Source organism: Lampris incognitus, chromosome 13 (assembly GCF_029633865.1).
Source record: "Lampris incognitus isolate fLamInc1 chromosome 13, fLamInc1.hap2, whole genome shotgun sequence".
Classification (NCBI taxonomy): Eukaryota; Metazoa; Chordata; class Actinopteri; order Lampriformes; family Lampridae; genus Lampris; species Lampris incognitus.
This window is the reverse complement of record NC_079223.1, coordinates 37,584,361-37,607,013: the sequence shown is the minus strand read 5'-3', so window position 1 is coordinate 37,607,013 and position 22,653 is coordinate 37,584,361. Positions and strand designations below refer to the sequence as shown.

At 41.9% G+C, this 22,653-nt stretch overlaps 2 protein-coding genes across 5 annotated transcripts in view; both read right to left on the bottom strand.

Moving 5' to 3' along the window:
• The window catches only part of LOC130123306 (kinesin light chain 1-like), a 46,089-nt gene extending 41,221 nt beyond the window's left edge, over nucleotides 1-4,868 (bottom strand). For all 3 annotated transcript variants that reach the window (XM_056292466.1, XM_056292467.1, XM_056292468.1), the window contains exon 1: nucleotides 4,830-4,868. The gene's annotated coding sequence lies outside the window, so the exon portion shown is untranslated. The remainder of the gene's footprint in view (nucleotides 1-4,829) is intronic.
• A 2,237-nt stretch (nucleotides 4,869-7,105) lies between these two features.
• The window catches only part of LOC130122825 (TBC1 domain family member 12-like), a 49,259-nt gene continuing 33,711 nt past the window's right edge, over nucleotides 7,106-22,653 (bottom strand). The window contains exons 8-13 of one of the 2 annotated variants that reach the window (XM_056291857.1): nucleotides 21,587-21,681; nucleotides 20,213-20,284; nucleotides 19,780-19,908; nucleotides 17,094-17,203; nucleotides 13,620-13,878; nucleotides 7,106-11,728 (exon numbers count right to left, since the gene is read on the bottom strand). In XM_056291857.1, the coding sequence (XP_056147832.1) occupies nucleotides 11,657-11,728; nucleotides 13,620-13,878; nucleotides 17,094-17,203; nucleotides 19,780-19,908; nucleotides 20,213-20,284; nucleotides 21,587-21,681 (737 nt within the window). In that variant the 3' untranslated portion in view covers nucleotides 7,106-11,656. The remainder of the gene's footprint in view (nucleotides 11,729-13,619; nucleotides 13,879-17,093; nucleotides 17,204-19,779; nucleotides 19,909-20,212; nucleotides 20,285-21,586; nucleotides 21,682-22,653) is intronic. The other variant, XM_056291858.1, reaches the window with a different exon arrangement.

The window sequence follows — 22,653 nt, the reverse complement described above, 5'->3', positions numbered from 1 at the left end:
ATCAATAGCTCCGATGGTGACGGGCACGGCTGGACATAGGAGCACAGGAGAGCCACGCATATCAATAGCTCCAATAACGACGGGCGCGGCCATAACATCAGTACACAAAAGAGCCACTCATATCTATGGCTCTGTTAGCGACGGGCGTTGGTAAACATCTGATCACAAAGAGCCACGCATATCAATAGCTCTGACAATGACTCCTAAAGGATAAATACTGAGTCTCATCACCAGCCAGTCAGACGAGCTTGGTCTAGTCAGAAAGGCACGAACTGAGGAAGCCTCTTGGATGAGAGGCGAAACGTCTTCACGGATATATACCAAGTCCAGTTGCAATTGATTCAACTCCTTTTGGACATGCCAGCAGCATAATGAAATGGTAGCACATGCAAAAGCTAGCTAACAAATGATAGGTGACTTGGCTAGTGTTTAAAATTAGCAAATATTAAAATCAACAAGAGACAATTTCTTCAAACAAATCCCCAACCTTGGGCCCAGAACCATTAGACCTACCATGTTATTACACACACACAACATGGATATGGAGTGGTGCATGGCAGATGTTTTAGGCCTTTTATTGGCCCTTAGCTGCAAAAAGACATTTACAAAATGTAGTGTATCAAAATCAACCTGCAATATCTCGCCATTAGAGCTGCATCCTTATTTGCAGATTAACTCCACTGTACTCTAAGCAAAATAATAACTTCTGTAGCGAAAAAAAAAAAGACAGAAAAATATGACTTAAAGAGGACATTTATAAACTTATGACTCAAACATTAAAACACTTGCATTTCCATGAAACATGCCCACTGCCAGCTGAAGAACTACATCCTGTATCGTTCAAGATTAAACATGTCTTGGGGTGCATACCACATGGTCGCAACCGTCACTGGTTCGATTCCAGCCGGCGACATTTGTTGCATGTTGTACCCCTTTCTCTATCTCCCATTTCCTGTCTGCCTTTCACTATTGCTGTCCAATAAAAAGGTAAAAATACAACAACAAAAAATTGTTGAAAAAAAAGGCTTCAAATGATACGACAGCTTATGGACCAGATAACTAACCTCAGCTTACAACTGCAGATCAGATCCTCATAATTTGGCATGGAAAAATGCTGATGAAATTAAGACTCCTCCTCCAGTAATAGCTCGACGCCTGAGTAGAGTGCATCCTCAAATGGCTTCATAAAATGGCTTAGCTAATCCCAACAGGAAGACATCCTCCTGGATATTGCTCCCTTTGGAATAAAACAGGGGAGAGTCGATGAAACAGAGAATGAGAGGAGTAAATGCAGAGGAGAGGACGACGGGAGCTGTCTGCAGGATGGGGACGAAGCCCACTGCTCGTTCAGAACCAACATCAGCTCAGAGCAGACATTAGGGCACAGCCCCGCCCACAGCAGGACAAGAGGAGATGAGCACGTCGGATGTCAGATGGGGGAGGGAGCTGCCCTGATATAAACGCTGCTTCTCTCCACTGCCATCAGACACAAAAGACTTAGCAACGAGAACCTCTATACACTCAAAATTATTTTCAATTGTTGCCTAGGTTGTGTCAATAAAACATTTCTGAAGGTTAAATCCTAGGGTAATGTGATACCTGTATGTGTGAGGATGTTGTTTACTCTGAGTTATTCTCTGGTCCTTCTCTTAAGCATCAAAAACCTGGTCAAAGTCAATTTCTAACCCTACAGATAACCAATTTCAGCAAATGACTGTTAAGTGACATTCACATTCAGGATCACAGAGGAAAGGACAAACTTCATCCAACAGGCAAAAACCTAAATCTCACTGAAGGCAAAATGTACAGCATGTTATACAGAAGAATTCAAGGGGTGACCTTGACTGGATGACTTCTACAGCAGTGTATTCGGCACTAGCAGGTTTCTAATAACATCATGACGCAAAAAAAAAAAAAATGTGATGGAGGCTTTGGTGTAAATAAACCACAAGTCAAACACCAACCTGTATATAAACATCGATAATGTCACCCGTACTGTACTGCCTTTCTGAGCCAAAATCTTCCCTTGAAGATCCAATGAAATTAAGATGAAAAATGTATTTTCATTATCGCAATCCATTTTAGCTGTACTTATAATTTGCATCTATTTAAACACTATGCTCTACAGATAAACAAAATTTTTTTTTAAATTATTTTCATGTTTAGAAGTGTTTCTCTTCCAGAAAAATACAAAAGAAAATGTTTAGTGATATTCTGCAATTGTGGGCATACACGATGACTAATATATAATGACTAATGAATTGGGCACAGGTCCATGAGATTGAGATAAGAGTGATCTAACAGCAAACAGGAATTAGCTAATAACATATCAATGTCCACATTCTTCTAAAAATACCTTGCCATCATGAGCTATTAGTCAAATCCATCTCCCTCCCCTCACAAAATGCCACCTGACAGTCTTTTTTCCATTCGGACATATGCCAAATCGCAGAAGTTCGAGATGCTTTAATGCTGCTTCATGCAACCTTTAATAGCCCTAGTCCCATGATATTGGATAATTAAACCAATTTTTGTGACCTGCTCTCTCTCTCAAGGTTAAAATATTTCGTATTTATGTTAACAGGAAGCTCACAGTGTGAACCAAATGAGCTTTAGTTCCTCACGGTGCTGATAGGTCTGAGACAGAGAAAGTATCCCCAACTGACTGACCATGGTGCGCACTGATACAAGCCTTTGGTAGTTTCGGCAGATACCTTTTCAAGCTCGCAACCCTTGACTAACCAAATCCTTGGAATAATATGAAAGTCTTATTTCAGGTTGAGGTTTTACATAAAAAGACAATGAAAACCAGCATTGCCTAGTGTTCCAACACAAGGCAGTGATGGGACAGAGAAGAAAGCGATGCGCAAGTCCATGTGGGAAATTATAGGGGGAGAAAACTAGAGAGAAATCAGTCATCGGTGGTTTAATCCTCCTTCGAGCAGGGAATGGCTGGCAGAGAAAATATCCCTAAACTCCATTATCGCCCGTAGTCTGCCCTTGACCCCTCACATTATACAATACTACACCACTAGCGAACACATCTTCGCTCTGTCACTATAGTCAAAAACTGCCCTACTCTCATCATTTGATAGTAGCAAACTGGCAGAACATTTTTCCTATATCCCACCCTTCATCACCATCATCATCCCAGAGACCAGCTTTTGTCTCAGAACACTGATTTGAAGGGACAGGGGATGAACCAAATTACCCTAAACAGACCGAGCAACGTACTTGCTATTGGCAAGTGCAATTGCACACTGCAGCGCTCTCTCTCTGGTTCCCTTCAGGGCGGGACATAACTGTGCCCAAGAATAGAGATGGGTAAATAGCTGCCATTTCCCCCCTCGTTTCAGCTACAAAGGCATAACATTCATTCATTCATTCATTATCCAAACCGCTTATCCTTACTCTGGGTCGCGGGGATGCTGGAGCCTATTCCCAGCAGTCACTGGGCAGCAGGCAGGGAGACACCCTAGACAGGCCTTTCAAATTAAAATAGTTTTTCAGCTCCCCTTAAAAAATAAAGAAAATTAGTGCTTGTCCACTGAACTTGATTAATCCAAATGCTTATTTAGGAATTCAGCATAAAGAAAAAAAATGAAAACGATTCATTATTAATTGCCAAGTCTACCACATGGCACAGGGTGTAGGTAAACAGTTCTTAGCAGAAAGGGTGTGGTAGCTGTTTATTATAATGACAAAATCCTAAGCTACCTATTTAAGAATATGTCAAGAGGAAATTAACAGCATCAACAAGTTGCTGATTCCAAAACCTTGTCATCTCCCTTGAGATGCATTTATTGTCCACTTGCCCAAGTTGGACATCACTGATCTTTTTTTTTATCTTCCATCATTTCCTGTATATGTAGCCATCCTTTTCACTGCCCCCCCCACCGACACAAAGGCACACAAGCCAACAGGGAGGGTGTGGCACAACATGGGGCAGATCTCCAAGGGAAGTACCAATGACGCTGTCCGAAATTGACATTAACCCCACTGTAACTAGATGCAAGAGAATTATTCTCTCACGTATGCCTGACTGAAAAGGCCTGTATCTGAATGACAAGTATCGCCATGGCAAATATCAAGAGGTCATTCACTTTCCATAAAAGATAACCAGTTAGTAAAGGTATATCAACGGCTAGTATCAGACTTTATAATCAATGTTTATACTTGTCGGTGTAAATGTTATGTATCTAATATCATTTTAACGATTTGTAAAGCAATAATATTAACATAATCGTACAAAGGGTGATAACTTGGCTCAAATTCAAGAAAGATTTCATGGAAAGATTTAATATACTGAGAAGAGTGTTGATGACTGCAGTAGCTCTGCTGCACAAAGGCATATTTAATAAGTTATATGTTAACTTCAGTTTAAGAACAAAACAAGAGATCATGTGATCTGTTCCACCACATGAAGTACTGATCACCACACACAATTCATTCTGACGCTGTAAAATATTTCTATTAGATCTCATTGTTCACCTCACCCTGGATATTAACGGGCGGTTGAATGCAACGCAGTCAGGTTAACCCCGTGAACGTTATGCTAGAAGTCCAATTTTTTTACGCCAAAATCCTCGAAAAGCGTGATAAAACTCGCTTGTTGATCTGTTTTTGCGGTATCATCAGCGGACAGGCTAGCTTTAGCACAGCTAGCTAGCATTACCACTCCCAACGCGTCCATTAAAAAAAACCCCATTGCAGAGGTCACTGCCCTATTTTTATATCTAAAACACTTTATATGACCGACACTTGTTGTCAAAGTACATCTCGGCGCAAGGACTCCGATATTCACAAATTCGTGAAAATGTTGTACTTACCAAGAGCTAGAACTGACAGCCAGCTCAGCCCCTTTAAATCCAAAATGTCTTCTCCGCCGAATACTTCCCAGAAGCCTTTGAGGGTGAGTGGCTGTGAAGTGACGTCATATTTTGTTTCCATCACTTTTGCCATTGATTGTTCGTCGACGCTCTTCTCTCTCTCTCTCTCTCTCTCTCTCTCTCTCTCTCTCTCTCTCTCTCTCTCTCTCTCTCTCTCTCTCTCTCACATTAGATGTATGCTTTATTGGGAAGGATTGCAAAAGGCTAATTACAGAGATTTTCTTAGTTCCTTTCCTGAGTTTGCTGTCGTGTAAACTTAATTTCTGCATTATTTTTTCATCGTTAACCCATGAAAAATAAAACTTTTTTTAAAGAATAAAAATAGCAGAAAGGCTAATTCACCATGAAAAACTGTTTCTTTTTATTTGTTGTCTTTGCGGGGAGCATTTTTTCTTTCACTACACAGCATTTTATATATATATATATATATAAACAGCAGTTAGAAACATATATATATATGTTTCTAACTGCTGTTTTTACCATATACATACTGTTTATATGCCATTTTATTAATGGTTAAAAAAATGCTGGAACAATTATATAAACTATTGTTTACAATGTTAACAAACACTAATAAAAAAAGAGTTTGGAAAAAATAGCGGAAAGGTCAGTGACACAAATGTTGATACAGCTTTGTTATGGAATACGGTGGTTATACATTGTCGGAATACATTAGTCATCGATAAATTCGTCCGAGCACGTAGGGCGATTTCAAAAAATTACACCCCCACCTTTCTCTCGCTCTCTCACGCGCGCGGGTCCAATCATGCCCCTCTGTGGAAATTTAAGACATTACAAGCCACAATATTTTTGCTATACTTTCTGAGTTTGGTCGTGTGTGTGTGAGCGTGTGTGTGTGTGTGTGTGTGTGTGTGTGTGTGTTGGGGGGGGGGGCTGTCCGTGGCTAATCTCGCAAACTACTGGGCGTATCAGCCTAAATTATTTTGTGAAGTTATGAGTGTATGATGAGGAATCTCGTGGTTGCGTTGATCAAAAATTTTCGAAAATGTTTCAAAGAAAGTTCAGTCAGTTCATCACCAAGATTATAAGCAACCAACATACACTCAGTGATGACTTACAGCGTCTATAAATTCTTGTAACTTCAAAAATGACCACTAGGAGCTGAATTCTATCGGGAAAGATCAAATGGAAATGTGGATATTGTTGATGGCAGTGAAAAGTAACATATTGAGAGGGGATATGATTTGAGGTGGGACAAGAGGTCATGCATTTCATGAAATTATACAATTTTCATTCATCAGCTGCTTTGACTTTCACTGTGAAGCTGTACTGTGTGACCTGGTATAGATGATGGATGGATGGAGCTGTAGTTCTTCATCACAAAGGTCAGAACAATTTCCCATCTGCATTGACGTGCGATTCTATCAGTATTTCTGCATTGCAGTAAATGGTTATCTACTTCAGTGTATGAACAAGGTCGTGTGGCCTATTTGTTGCATTCACACAAAGACGCAAGGCTGACAGAACTCTGTTGTTTGAGATATTTATTATATATACATTTAACTAGTGGCCATGATAAGAAAAGAGGGACACTTTTTTACAGAATATTTACAGCAGCTGTAAAGTATTATGAAAACTGTACACTGAAATTGGACAAGAGAGAAATAAACACAAACAGACATAAAACAAAAAAAAGCTTTATGAATTAACACTCAAGTATAAAATACAGCTGAAATAAATGATACTTAAATAAAATGAATGAATGGAACAATTGCTGGTCTGAGAAGTCTACAGTTGCGACACAGATTTAGGGGAAAACATCTTGCTGTAAAATGCACTCTCCCCCTCGTGTCCGTGTATTTCACCAGAGATCTGATACAAAATAGGACTAACAAACCATGAAATGCACTGTGAAAGCTACCAGCTAAGGCTTCGACATTCAACATACAGCCTTCTCTGTAAGCCAGGTCCCCCCTCAATCTGCCAAATGTGCCCCTTTTTCTAAACCATAACAATATTGCTCTTTGATTAGGAGGAAAAGATATTGGGGAGCTGGTACAGGGGCAATCTTCCAGGACTGGCGCTCTCAAAAATGACTTATTTTTAACAAAACTGTGGCTGTAGTCAGCAACAACACATATGATTTGTGTTTCTTTTTAGCACTGCAGGTTAATAGCATGCAAAAAGCTTCATTCCAAAATGACAGGTTGGCTGTCTGGACAAGTGTCACTTCAAAAAAAAAATTTTTTTTTGGGGGGGGGGGTTTCCCCCCCGTTATTCTCCCCAATTGTATCTGGCCTATTACCCCATTCTTCCGAGCTGTTCCAGTCGCTGCTCCACCCCCTCTGCCGATCTGGGGAGGGCTGCAGACTACCACATGCTTCCTCCGATACATGTGGAGTCGCCAGCTGCTTCTTTTCACCTGACAGAGAGTTTCACCAGGGGGACGTAGCCTGTGGGAGGATCACACTATTCCCTCCAGTTCCTCCTCTCCCGAACAGGCACCCTGAGCAACCAGAGGAGGCGCAAGTGCAGCAACCAGGACACATACCCACATCCAGCTTCCCACCCACAGACACGGCCAATGTGTCTGTAGGGACGCCCGACCAAGCCGGAGGTAATGTGGGGATTTGAACCAGTGATCCCAGTGTTGGCAAGCAACTGAATAGACCGCCATGCTACCTGGACACCTCAAAAATGTGTTCTGACATTAGGCGATACTGCTACAATAAGAGATCCTCCTAAGATCTTTACAAAACATTCCTGTTTTTCACAGAAAGGATCATGTGCATTTTTGAAATAAATCATATAAATAGCAAAATGTGTTTGAAAACGGAATCAAAGTCATTTTGGAATTAAATTTGTCACCGTGTGTTGAAAAAGGAAAGCGTGAAACATGTGTTGCCGCAAATTAGGTGTTAGAAAAATAAAACATTCATTAAAGGACTGTGTTTCGAAAAAGGTGTCTGCCCTGACGAGAACAGAATTAACTTTCTTTTCTGACTCAAAGTCCACGGCTGCGTCAGAATATCAGCGCACACTGACACACAACACTACTGACTTCACAGCTACTACTCACACGAAAACATCTTCTTGGAATTTTGCTACCTGCTTTTTGACGCATGTGAAAGAACATCAGATTTAAAATGGAGTGATGGATACCCGAGGAGCTGTTGTCCAGAGAGCTAGCTGGCCAGCAACGCCTGTTTGGAGAAAAAAAAAATCCCATCGTGTCCATATGACTAATCTCAGTCCATCTGACAACATGAATGACTATGTTTATATAAAGATGGAACACATAATGTACTGTACAGATAAGTAGGCTCTCAGATCATAAAACCTGGGATTTTTTCCCCCTCGTCTATGATAATTTCTTGACAGACGGGACATGTATGCTGACTTGTACAAATGCAGTTTGCAGGCTATGTTAGTGTTCAAGCTCTGAGTTCATTATTGTACAATTACAAACACTTAGTATTGGAGTCATTTGGTATAACATTGATACGATAAACTCTCCAGAGGGGAGCATGGTGCATCCTGGGATTATTGGAAAGGGTTGGTGGGGAACCGGGCTTAAAAACCTGTGCTCTGGTCCCCTCCAGTGCCTCTCTAAGACCCCATTGTCTCACCTCATTACACCCCATTACAGACCTCTCTGCCCCTTCTTCAAGATTCCCGGCTCCCTGTATGTTATTTTCTTAACTACATAATGTGTGTTTTACTTTTAGACTTATCCTGTGGTTATATCAAAACCAATTGTCACAGCATGCCCCCCCCCCCATATCTCTGCCTCACCTCCATACAAACCACCTGACTCGATCCTCTGCTCTCCTCCACGCCACCCATCTACTCCATCTCCTCTCCTTGTTTTCTTCTAACCCTCCAACCACCTCTTTTTCCTCTCAACAATCTGTTCCTTCCCCCTGGGCTACTTGTCATGTCTGGTGAGTTTTCTGCCCTAAGAACAGCCAGGTACATAAAACGCTGCAGTCAGGAGAAGTGACAGTAGTACAGGTGGTAAACACACTGATGGTACTACAACTGATCTGGTCAGTGGCTGCCTGATCCCCTTCTATAAGGCCCACTCATATGCTAACATGGCATGTGTGTGTGTATGTGTGTGTGTGTGTGTGTATAGCTCTACACATCTTAAGCATGTAAACGTGGGTATGTAGTGTGCACTGAGAAGTGTATGGGCAGCACAGAACGTGTGGGTTTGGCTTTTATGAGTGTTTTTAATTTGCATTAGTGTGTGTGTGTCTAAGAAAATTGTGAAGTTCATAGTATATCTATATTCATGTGTAATAGCATGAATGTGTTTAGGTGGTGTGTGTGTGTGTTTAAGAGAAAATTTGGAGTGAATATTAAAATGGTATAGGAGTGTGTATGGTGTGTTTGCAAGATAAAAATTAGGCAAAAATTGTATTAGTGAGTGCGCAAATATCTGCAGAGGTAGGGATGCGAGATGGACATTCATCTTACATTTGTAGTGTATGAAAACAGATGGCGTATCAGAAACAAGTCCACAAACTGACTGCATGGCTAAAGGCAACATAAAGCATCTAATGATGAATAAGAACTATAAAGGGGAGGAGGGAAGGGGTCTTCTTCCTTCACTAGTAATCTAGTGGCATGTGGAGACATGCATGGCCAACTTAATTTATACGCGCAGATAGTCAAAGTAAATTATGGAACAGCGAGCTGGATTTCGATATTTGTTAATGGGCTCAACGTTTTAGCTTTGTTTAAAGCTGCCCTGTGTACTAGATGGAAAACAAATGTGCATCTCTGAAGTGTCTAAATGGTTATGAAAGCCGTAGTGCTGGATATATAAAGTGCTCTGAAAGGAAAATTAGATCACCGGACCACTGTCTGAAGACTGAGGCGGTCCAACCTTCCCACTGCATTTACAGTAAGTACACCTTCCAGTTTCACCGTTGACTCGCATTGTTTCAAAATTCTTGTTGGCGCTTCCAACTGGTGTTTGGGGTGCGAAGCCGTTGGCCGACTCTTACCAAAGCCATGGATTGAAAAAAATTAACAAGAGGCCAGCACAGACCTATTATCACCAATAAACATGGTTTTATCTGTGCATTATGTCAATTGACAGTTACTTATCTTTTCACAAAAAAAATCTATTAATAAGTCAACAGTGAAAAAGATAAAATGTCCATCACTGTCCCATAACACATTACTATATCTGAGGTCAGAGTATACAGACCAGGGTGGGAATCATCCACCAGCAACCATGCAAATATTGTTGAGTCAGTCTACTTTACCGACCACTGCAGCAGGTAACTAACCCTCAATCTGAGGTTTCCATATGCTATATAAACCTCCAAAAATATATGTTTGGTAACATGATGCAAGTGGCAGGTGAATTTATAAACCCATCATTAAAATGTCATTGGTTTGCCCCAATAGCCACAACCTCTACATCACATGCACCCCCCCCCAAATATAATGTAAATGACAATACCCAATAAAACCTCCATTTCATTTCATCCTGTCCTCTTATTTCATGTTCAAATGGCCACAGCTGCTAATACTGTGTGGTGTTATTTAATACTACATGTCCCGAAGTGTGTCTTTTTCAATGGCACTGTTGGCTGAAACACTTGTCATCAAATGTCAACTTTTAAGTACTCTAAGAAGTCAACCTGCTTTTTAGATAAAGGGGTCATGTCTAGCATTATACTGCACATTTTCCAAGGGGTTCTTGACTCCAAAGTTTAAAAATGCTCACAACCCATTTGAGGACCGTGGAATCCAGCGGTTCAAGTAAAAACGTCAACACGAACAGAAATCTGCTCATATTTGTTTTGACATTTGCAAAATTGCCATGTGCATCATTTCTTAATTATTAGGTAGCAACAACCTAGCTAGGACTTCCAAAGAAAATTCTTTTGCATTGATAATTAAACTGTAGATTGAGTTTCTTTAAGTTTTAGAAATAAGTTAGCACCATAATTAACAGTAGAATAGGGGTCTATGAGAACAATGGACATGAAAAATTGACTCCTTATTAGTGGCATAAAACTGAACTCAGAGCCTACTTGGGGGTTCATTAAAATATTTTCAGACCAAAATCTGATATTTAGTCTCATCTTGGAACCCAGTCCATAAAACAAAACAAAAAAAAACAAATTGGTTCTCTTCTCATTACGTGATGAACCAGAAATACTAGGTCCACCAACTGTCTTGGGTCTAAATCAGAGTAGCACTAGCCAAATCCTGCTAAATTATGGCTGTGGCTAACGATCCCATCTATTCTACCGAGTACTTGGGCAGGTCCACTCATTTTTTTTTTCTTTCAAAATTTAATCTACAACTTTGTTGGCCAACAAAGTAGTGAAATGCCTAAAAAGTTCATTAATCCAGCCGCTTAAGCTTCCTGCCCTGGTCCCCACCCACACTTTAAGAAAACAGGTAACGGCAACACTCTATTGAGCTGGTAAGCACTGGTAAACAGTTCATCCCCAGCCCAGCTGGGTCTGTACTGGTCCTGGGTGCAAAGGTCTTTGTTAACCATAGCACAGGGCCGGCCTTTGACATTAGCTCCAGCATACATTGCTAGCTTGCATTTTCTTTACGTTTCATAACTACCCTTTCAACTTCCGATTCCAACTTCAGCTATGTAGGTTCAAGTTTCACAGCCGGGCTCTCATTCCAACTGCAACAGCAGTGTGGCAGGCAAACGTTACCTTCAAAACAAGCAGCTAGCTAGCATAGGCTGCAGCCTTCACTGCCAACTTTTGAAGTTGGTATCGAGAAAGATGAACTGACAGTGCTATGGTTAGCCGGTGTTAACTTCTAAAAGCCGGGCTGTTGTTTTTGTCCGTGTCTTTACTTCCATCCTTCATCAATGCTGAAAACACCTGTTAGAAAACAGAAACAAATCAACATTAGGGAGTCCATCTCATTTCCATTCCATAATAAAGAGGTCAGCAAAAGGATGGGTTAAGGCTGAATGGTAGTAGGATTTGACCAGGTAGACCAGGATTTGCTGCAGTCTGTCCTGTTATCTTTTTCCCCACTGTGGTTCGCTGGAGTCCCAGAGCCTTAGAATTGGGGCTTTGTAACCCTTTCCAGACCAATATAGCTCAAAGACTTGTTTCTCGTCTCTTGTGGAGTTTGTTTTGATGGTGGCATAGTGTGCTGCTTGTTGAGACCTTATCATCTACTTCACAGTGATGGCAAAGTTCTATATACGGTAAGTCACGTTTAGATTCAACAGGGCTGCCAGTAATCAAGCCTGGGTGTGTCTGCTCTGACTGAATCCAAAGATAAATTAAATGTAGTTAACTGAGTAACTAAGGGGGCAATTACTTTTTAACAAAGGGTCAGCTTGTGTTGGACAACTTTTTTCCTTAAATAAGTAAAATTATCATTTAGAAACTGAATTTTTGTGTTTACTCGGGTTCTGTCTTATATTACATTTTGTACGAAGAGCTGAAACAAGTGTGACAAATGTGCAAAAATAGAGGAAATCAGAAAGGCGGCAAATTTTTCATGGGCACTGTATACACACACACACACACACACACACACACACATATATATAGATATATAATGAAATGCATTAAAGTTTTTTTCCTATATCTACATATATATATCTACACACACACATATATATATATATCTATATCTGTGTGTATATACATACATACATATACATACACACACTCACACACACACGCACGCACGCACGCACGCACGCACGCACGCATGCACACACACACACACACACACACACACACACATATATATAGTTCTTGTTCATTTGGAAGTGGTTCCAATTCAGAACCAGTATTCAAAACCCAAACCTTGTGTTAAAAATAATAAGAAAAGGAAATTTGTGGAGCTTCAGAACTGTAGCATTAACTAGTCTTATACAGCTTGAGCTGTGAATATCATTTAACTTTTAAAATATTCAGCAATTGAAGCTTATTCATGCCAGAATGAAGGCTTATATTCCATTCAAATATTTTGTACTACCTGTACGTTTTGGGATATCAAACATTACCCCCCAACCTCACCCCCAAAAAATGAATGTTTTACAAATATTAAACAAACAACAACATTTTGCAAAATAATGGCTGAAACAATGATCCATCAATTATTGCTTGGATAACTCCACACTATCTTCACTCACACTGAGATCTGACAATACTCTGACACCCCACTGAGAACAGTGGAGCGCAGCTCTGATGCACGGTTTATGCACCGACAGCTTGGAATAGACTCCTCCAACAAATAAGAGAAGCAACATCCATAGTTTTAAGAATCAGCTCAAGACCCATTTTTATGCTCTTGCTTTTAATTAATTCAATCTTATATTTCTTTTACGCTTATTTTTTATCTTGTGCTGTGGTTTTATTTCTTACCTTGTTTTATGTTTTTTGCCTAGGTCTGTGTTTTATTACTTTTAATTTATTTTATCTGTATTGTTGTTGAGTTTTGTTTCCCTTGTTTTTAATGTAAAGCACTTTGAGCTGCATTTTATGTATGAAAGGTGCTATACAAATAAAGTTTATTATTATTATTACATTAGTTGACAGACATTGGTAAGGATCAGGGAGAAGGTAAAAGAGAACTTGTAATACCAGAAGCCTGTAAATCCAGAAGAACCAGTAACCTCATGTTGTATTTCACAGAGGCAAATAGTAACGCAGAGCATCTTCAAACATTGTCAGACAGCAACAGAAATGAAGAAACGTGAATTCAGAAAAAGCAAGTACAGCCTTTTCTTGTCCTTTGAACCCTGACCTGAGCCCAGCGTCGGTTCCTGCTGACCATGTGTGTGTTGGCCATGGCGGTGAAAAGGGTATGTGAGGGCAGGTCATCTGGCAGCCGTGTGAGGAACTGGGCAATGTGGATGAAGTCCATCTGAAGAAGGACATCCTCGTAGAGCCGCAGGATCCCCAGACCCGTACGGAACAGGCTCTCCTCCCCGTCCCGGCAGAAGACGTCCCACACACGACATGCAACATCCAGAGGAAGGGACTTACTATACAGGGTGAAGATCCTGGAGGGAGATAGAGGTTAAAAGAGAGAGGTTGGAGAGTTGTGTCTCCTGTGTAACTACTACTACTACTACTACTACTTTCAGCTGCTCTCATTAGGCGTCGCCACAGTGGATCATTCGTTTCCATCTCTTCCTGTCCTCTGCATCTTCTTCTGTCACACCAGCCACCTGCATGTCCTCCCTCACCACATCCATAAACCTCTTTGGCCTTCCTCTTTTCTTCTTCCCTAGCAGCTCCATATTCAGCATCCTTCTCCCAATATACCCAGCATCTCTCCTCCACACGTGTCCAAGCCATCTCATTCTTGCCTCTCTTGCTTTATCTCCAAACCGTCCAACCTGAGCTGTCCCTCTAATATACTCATTCCTAATCCTGTCCTTTATCGTCACTCCCAACAAAAATCTTCCCATCTTCAACTCTGCCACCTCCAGCTCCGCCTCCTGTCTTTTCATCAGTGCCACTGTCTCCAAACCATATAACATAGCTGGTCTCACAACCGTCTTGTAAACCTTCCCTTTAACTCTTGTTGGTACCCTTCTGTTGCAAATCACTCCTGACACTCTTCTCCACCCACTCCACCCTGCCTGCCCTCTCTTCTTCACCTCTCTTCTGCACTCCCTGTTACTTTGGACAGTTGACCCCCCAAGTATTTAAACTTGTTAAAGTTGTGTCTCCTGTGTAAAAGAGGGGGATTATTCAAGTTTATAAATATAAGAGATATAGAATAAATGTTTTTTCTCTCAAGTTTCAAAGGATAGAGGGTGTCATTCATTTCCGTTTCATGTTTCTCACGACGCTAAGCCCTCTGAGATTGTAGCTGTGATTTAGGGCTACACAAATAAACCTGACTTGTCTGGCTTTTTGTTGGCTTTGTTCTCTTCACCACATGTATGTATTTGTATTCATTTGCCTTATGGAGTATTTGTGTGTTTAAATGTTGCTGCTAAACAACAATTGTTTAAATGTTGCTGCTGCTAAACAACAATTGCCCCTCTGGGGACAAATAAAACCTACTTAATTTGACTCTCTCCTCTCTTCCCTGTTTAAAAGGCTTTGGGCTACGGTGGAGGGGAGGTATGATTTGGGAGTCTGCTGCAGACAGGTCACAGGAGTGGGTAATCGCCAGCTGGTAGCCAATCAACAGATAACCTATTTCTATATCTGCTTGCAGTGAAACTGGGACTGGAATTTATCCAGAATTGGCTACAGAACAAGACCGATCACAGTGGCCGAACAGAGCCCTGTAAAGGACTTGTCATGTTGTGTGTTTTTGTGTTCTTAAATACACTGCTTTATGCCTGGATACTTAAACTGTTTGCTCATGTGTGAATCTTGGGTGCCTAGAAACCTGTCAATTTTTTGCTTTTATATATTCCTATTATTTGATCTTATGCTACTGTACATCCAACAGGTGAACGTGTGAAGGCCAGTGTTGTTTCACTGTCCACTTTTTATTTCAGAAGATATACATCATATATGTACATAAAATGCAAGTACGCCATTGGGGAGAACTAACTACATTATCCGTTTTGAAGGAATCACTGAATAGATCTGATTTTCTGCAGTTCAACTGTTTGCTGGATTAAGAAACGACAGCTGCAAGTGCTGGGTCAAAATCATGTAGACGCCATTAGCTTTAGCCGTGTATTTAGCCACTACCACCGCCGTGCTTTACCCAACATTCCAGTTTACTCAGTGTTTCAAGGTGGTCATATACACTACCGTTCAAAAGTTTGGGATCACCCAAACAATTTCGTGTTTTCCATGAAAAGTCATACTTATTCACCACCATATGTTGTGAAATGAATAGAAAATAGAGTCAAGACATTGACAAGGTTAGAAATAATGATTTGTATTTGAAATAAGATTTTTTTTACATCAAACTTTGCTTTCGTCAAAGAATCCTCCATTTGCAGCAATTACAGCATTGCAGACCTTTGGCATTCTAGCTGTTAATTTGTTGAGGTAATCTGGAGAAATTGCACCCCACGCTTCCAGAAGCAGCTCCCACAAGTTCGATTGGTTGGATGGGCACTTCTTTGAGCAGATTGAGTTTCTGGAGCATCACATTTGTGGGGTCAATTAAACGCTCAAAATGGCCAGAAAAAGAGAACTTTCCTCTGAAACTCGACAGTCTATTCTTGTTCTTAGAAATGAAGGCTATTCCATGCGAGAAATTGCTAAGAAATTGAAGATTTCCTACACCGGTGTGTACTACTCCCTTCAGAGGACAGCACAAACAGGCTCTAACAGGTACTATTTAATGAAGATGCCAGTTGGGGACCTGTGAGGCGTCTGTTTCTCAAACTAGAGACTCTAATGTACTTATCTTCTTGCTCAGTTGTGCAACGCGGCCTCCCACTTCTTTTTCTACTCTGGTTAGAGCCTGTTTGTGCTGTCCTCTGAAGGGAGTAGTACACACCGGTGTAGGAAATCTTCAATTTCTTAGCAATTTCTCGCATGGAATAGCCTTCATTTCTAAGAACAAGAATAGACTGTCGAGTTTCAGATGAAAGTTCTCTTTTTCTGGCCATTTTGAGCGTTTAATTGACCCCACAAATGTGATGCTCCAGAAACTCAATCTGCTCAAAGAAGTGCCCATCCAACCAATCCAACTTGTGGGAGCTGCTTCTGGAAGCGTGGGGTGCAATTTCTCCAGATTACCTCAACAAATTAACAGCTAGAATGCCAAAGGTCTGCAATGCTGTAATTGCTGCAAATGGAGGATTCTTTGACGAAAGCAAAGTTTGATGTAAAAAAAATCTTATTTCAAATACAAATCATTATTTCTAACCTTGTCAATGTCTTGACTCTATTTTCTATTCATTTCACAACATATGGTGGTGAATAAGTGTGACTTTTCATGGAAAACACAAAATTGTTTGGGTGATCCCAAACTTTTGAACGGTAGTGTAAATATAAAAGATAACTTGGAAAATACTTAAGTGTGCATAACATCAATAAGTTTCCATGTTGCGGAAATGTATACAAATAATCAGAGATTATACAGTGTGCATCATAATAATCTCAATAAATCTTAATCTCAAATGACAAACACTGAACCAAACAAACAGGGAAGGGTGACACAACACTGACACAAATTCAAAGACACCTACACTCAGTTTTATATATACCACCAAGCAAGTTTGCTGACCCCCACAGGTGTGTTTCTATATATTCTAATGCAGGTTCGAGGTTGACTTCAGTAGCTCACCAGTCGATGAGATAGAGGTCAGGGGTCAGGTTGTTGGTCTGGAAATGGTTGGAGAGACGAGGCAGGTTCTCCTCAAAGAACACCTCAAAGGCCGCAAAATATTTCATCATCTAAAGCATGGAGAAGGACAGACAGACAACAGAGGGAGGGTTGGTTTTCTGATGCAGGACACTGACAAGTAACTCAGTCAAAACAGTCAATCCTTTAACTGTGCCATTACACGTCTGTGATAAAGCATGAGTGTATTTGCATGCAGATTATGTACATACTGTCTGGTGTATGTGTGTCGCGCTTAATGTGTGTATTAAATTGTGATGTACTGGCAGCCTGTCCAGGGTATCTCCCCACCTGCTGCCCAATGACTGCTGGGATAGGCTCCAGCATCCCCGCGACCCTGATAAGGATAAGCGGCTTGGATAATGGATAGATGGAGATATATATATATACAGTGCATCCGGAAAGTATTCACACCCCTTCACTTTCCCCACATTTTGTTATGTTACAGCCTTATTCCAAAATGGATTAAATTCCTTCTTTTTCCTCATCAATCTACATACAATACCCCATAATGACAAAGCGAAAAAGGTTTTGTAGAAATTTTTTCAAATTTATTAAAAATAAAAAACTGAAATATTGCATACGTATTCACACCCTTTACTCAGTACTTGGTTGAGGCACCCTTGGCAGCGATTACAGCCTCAAGTCTTGGGTATGAATCTACAAGCTTGGCACACCTATATTTGGGGTATTTCTCCCATTCTTCTCTGCAGATCCTCCCCAGCTCTGTAAGGTTAGATGGGGAGCGTCACTGCACAGCTATTTTCAGGTCTTTCCAGAGATGTTCAATGGGGTTCAAGTCTGGGCTCTGGCTGGGCCACTCAAGGACATTCACAGACTTGTCCCGAAGCCACTCCTTCGTTGTCTTGACGGTGTGCTTAGAGTCGCTGTCGTGTTGAAAAGTAAACCTTCGCCCCAGTCTGAGGTCCTGAGCGCTCTGGAGAAGGTTTTCATCAAGGATCTCTCTGTACTTTGCTCCATTCATCCTTCCCTCGATCCTGACTAGTCTCCCAGTTCCTGCCGCTGAAAAACATCCCCACAGCATGATGCTGCCACTACCATGCTTCACTGTAGGGATGGTATCAGCAAGGTGATGAGAGGTGCCTGGCTTACTCCAGACGTGACGTTTGGCATTGAGGCCAAAGAGTTCAATCTTGGTTTTATCAGACCAGAGAATCTTGTTTCTCATGGTCTGAGAGTCCTTTAGGTACTTTCTGGCAAACTCCAAGCGAGCTGTCATGTGCCTTTTACTGAGCAGAGGCTTCCGTCTGGCCACTCTACCATAAAGGCCTGATTGATGGAGTGCTGCAGAGATGGTTGTCCTTCTGGAAGGTTCTCCCATCTCCACAGAGGAACGCTGGAGCTCTGTCAGAGTGACCATTGGGTTCTTGGTCACCTCCCTGACCAAGGCCCTTCTCCCCTGATTGCTCAGTTTGGCTGGGTGGCCAGCTCTAGGAAGAGTCCTGGTGGATCCAAACTTCTTCCATTTACAAATGATGGAGACCACTGTGCTCTTCGGGACCCTCAAAGCTGTAGACATTTTTTGTACCCTTCCCCAGATCTGTGCCTCGATACAATCCTGTCTCGGAGGTCCACAGACAAATTCCTTTGACTTTATGGCTTGGTTTCTGCTCTGACATGCACTGTCAACAGTGGGACCTTATATAGACAGGTGTGTGCCTTTCCAAATCATGTCCAATCAATTGAATTTACTACAGGTGGACTCCAATCAAGATGTAGAAACATCTCAAGGATGATCAGTGGAAATAGGATGAACATGAGCTCAATTTTGAGTGTCATAGCAAAGGGTGTGAATACTTATGTACATGCAATATTTCAGTTTTTTATTTTTAATAAATTTGCAAAAAAATCTACAAAACCTTTTTCACTTTGTCATTATGGGGTATTGTATCTAGATTGATGAGAAAAAAAGGAATTTAATCCATTTTGGAATAAGGCTGTAACATAACAAAATGTGGGGAAAGTGAAGGGGTGTGAATACTTTCCAGATGCACTGTATATATACATATCCATATATACCATATGTACCTGGTCAATTACCCCACTTTTCTGAGCTGTCCCGGTCGCTGCTCCAACGCCTCTGCCGATCCAGGGAGGGCTGCAGACTACCACATGCCTTGATACATGTGGCGTCACCAGCCACTTCTTTTCACCCGACAGTGAGGAGTTTCACCAGGGGGACGTAGCGCAAGGGAGGATCACATTATTCCCCCCAACCCCCTCCCCCCGAACAGGTGCCCCAACTGACCAGAGGAGGCGCTAGTGCAGTGACCAGGACACACACACACACATCTGGCTTCCCACCCACAGACACAGCCAATTGTGTCTGTAGGAACGCCCGACCCCCGAGGTAACACGAGGATTCGAACAGGCAAGCCCCGCGTTGGTAGGCAACGGAATAGAGTGCTATGCTACACGGACGCCCTTCAAGCAGCTAAAGTTAGTACTTGGGTTAAGGGTTGGAATTAGGATTAGATTAAAATTAGGGTAAAGGTTAAGATGAATCATGTAGTTCTGATGGTTAAGGATAAGTTTAGTGGCTAGGGAATGAATGTAGTCAATGATGGTCCTCACTAATAAAAAAAAACCCAAAAAAATGTGTTTGTACCAGCTCATGGTCCACTCTGAAGAAGGCCATCTGACAGGGTTTATTGAGCAGGTTCGCAAAAGTGATGAAGGCATCCGCTTCCTCCAGGTTCAGGATCAGCACAGCAGCGATAAATGACATGCCCTGGACCTGAGACAAACCGTAAATACAGACCCCGGGTCAGCGGTTTTAAAGCACATTGGTTGTAGTAGATTGTATGAGTCTGTGTGTGTTTGGGTGAAAGGAAAATGTGTTTATATGGTTATTGTGTGATTGAGTGTTATGTGTCCTATGTTTGTGTGATGATGCACACGAGAGTAAGATTTTAGGAATGTTGTATCTGCATGTGGGCATGCATGTTTACTTTGCTTGTGTGTTGACAGAGAGAAAGCATGTGTATGTGTGTGTGTGTGTGTGTGTGTGTGTGTGTGTGTGTGTGTGTGATTTGACTAACATAGCCAATATCCGGTCTGTAGCAAGTGTAGGCCCCCAGCACACTGTGGAGGAGATCATGGTAGGGACCCCCCTTTAGCATGAGAGAGAGAGAGAGAGAGATTCAAACCTTTTAAAATGGTAACATCAACCCCAAGTATCAGTATACCCTGGCCCTTTCTCATCTTGGAAAAAAAAAATTTTTTCTTTTAAGTTTCAACGCTTGCAAAAGCTGGAAAAACTATGAAGCAACAGCAATGAAATTTTCAAATTTCTCCAGAGACAAGTAATTATTTATTTTTTGGAATCCCCCCCCCCTTTTTTTCTCTCCAATTGTATCTGACCAATTACCCCACTCTTCTGAGCCGTCCCGGTCGCTGCACCACCCCCTCTGCCGATCCGGGGAGGGCTGCAGACTTCCACATGCCTCCTTCAATACATGTGGAGTTGCCAGCCGCTTCTTTTCACCTGACAGTGAGGAGTTTCGCCAGGGGGACGTAACACATGGGAGGATCACGCTATTCCCCCCAGTTCCCCCTCCCCTCCGAACAGGTGCCCCCCCTGACCAGAGGAGGCGCTAGTGCAGCGACCAGGACACATACCCACATCCGGCTTCCCTCCCGTAGACACAGCCAACTGTGTCTGTAGAGATGCCCGACCGAGCTGAAGGTAACACAGGGATTCAAACCGAAGATCCGTGTTGGTAGGCAATGGAATAGACTGCTATGCTACCCAGACACCCGACAGTGAGGTGTTTTGCCAGGGGGACGTAGCGTGTGGGAGGATGATGCTATTCCCCCCCCAAGTTCCCCCCGAACAGGCGCCCCGACCAACCGGAGGAGGCGCTAGTGCAGCGACCAGGACACACACCCACATCCGGCTTCCCACCCGCAGACACGGCCAATAGTGTCTGTAGGGACACCGAACCAAGCCAGAGGTAACACGGGGATTCGAACCGGCGATCCCCGTATTGGTAGGCAACAGAATAGACCGCCACGCCACCTGGATGCCCCTATGCCTGCCTTCTCTGTCTCTCATCTGACATAAACCTTTATCCTGGTCGCAGAATCACACTTAAAGACACACCCAGTATGCCAGACACATCCCACCCAGCGTTACCAGTTTTTACACTGGCATTGTTACTCTTTAATATAACCTTTTAATAAATGACCCAAGGCTATGTTGTAATTTGATACTGGCTGGACAGTTACATCACTCTTATACTGTAACTGATCAGCACTTAAGGTGTGTTGTTCATGCCTATTGAGCAACAAGACGTTTTCATTTTGTGATGACAAAATACCAGCACTGATGCAGTTTGACACCACCCATGTTGCCTAAATACAAAGTCACCTGAAAACCTGTGCACCAAGACAAGCCTACAGTGTGCCTTTACCTTCTGGAAGATGAAGAGGGAGGGGAAAGTTCTGGAAATATCCAGTTTAATGAGATCCAGACTGGATTCTCTGTCTGCAAGAGACGCTCCGCAGTCTGAAAACACAACACACAGAGAAGAGACAGTTTAATGGGAAAAAAATAAATGGAAAAATATTTTATTGTGAAATTTCACCTCAACAGGGTCGGGTAACATTTGGATTTTATCACTACGAGTTTCTAACAGTGGCAGCAAACTGTGGCAAAGTCAGTGGTTTTTCTTTCTTTTTTTTCCCCAGCCAGAGTACTGTTGCAGGCCGTGGCTGATGAGGACAAGGAAAATGCTTCTCGTTCTTCAGGTGGTAAATGGATGAATTATTTGCTATGGGTTTATGTTGTAATTTACTGTCCTTCAGGTTTTAAGTGAATGTGATTTCATAAATTAAATTGAGAGGTTGTTTGAAGGTCGCTCCCTTAAAATGCAGTAACTGAAGTATAAGTTGTTACAGACTGGGAAATGTTTGTATCAGATTTAGTCCTTCGACACAGCTTGAATTAGGGTTCATCAGATTTCTACCTTTAAAGTTGTTCATTTATACGGTGAGGTATTTTGGCTATGTATGATTGTACACATTTCATAGTTGTATGTTCCTTCAGTTGTTTTATTTTTTCCACTGTTGGACAATTCACCATATAGTAATGTGTCCACTTGAACTGATTTAACTATCTGTGATTATATAGTAATGTCTTTATTTTCAGCAGCACAACTTTAATACAACTCAGTAAGCTGCAGTCAGTCTTTTCTGCCATTTCTGATTGTTAACGGATGTGAATACTCAAGTTAAGCTGTCAGAGCAGTTATCTGACTGGCTGTGTATTTATTTATTTATTTATTTGGATCCGCCCCCCTTTTCCTCCCCAATTGTATCCAGGCAATTACCAGACTCTTCTGAGCTGTCCCAGTCGCTGCTCCACCCCCTCTGTTGACCCGGGGAGGGCTGCAGACTACCACGTCTCCTCCGATACATGTGGAGTCGCCAGTCACTTCTTTTCACCTGACAGTGAGGAGTTTCGCCAGGGGGACGTAGC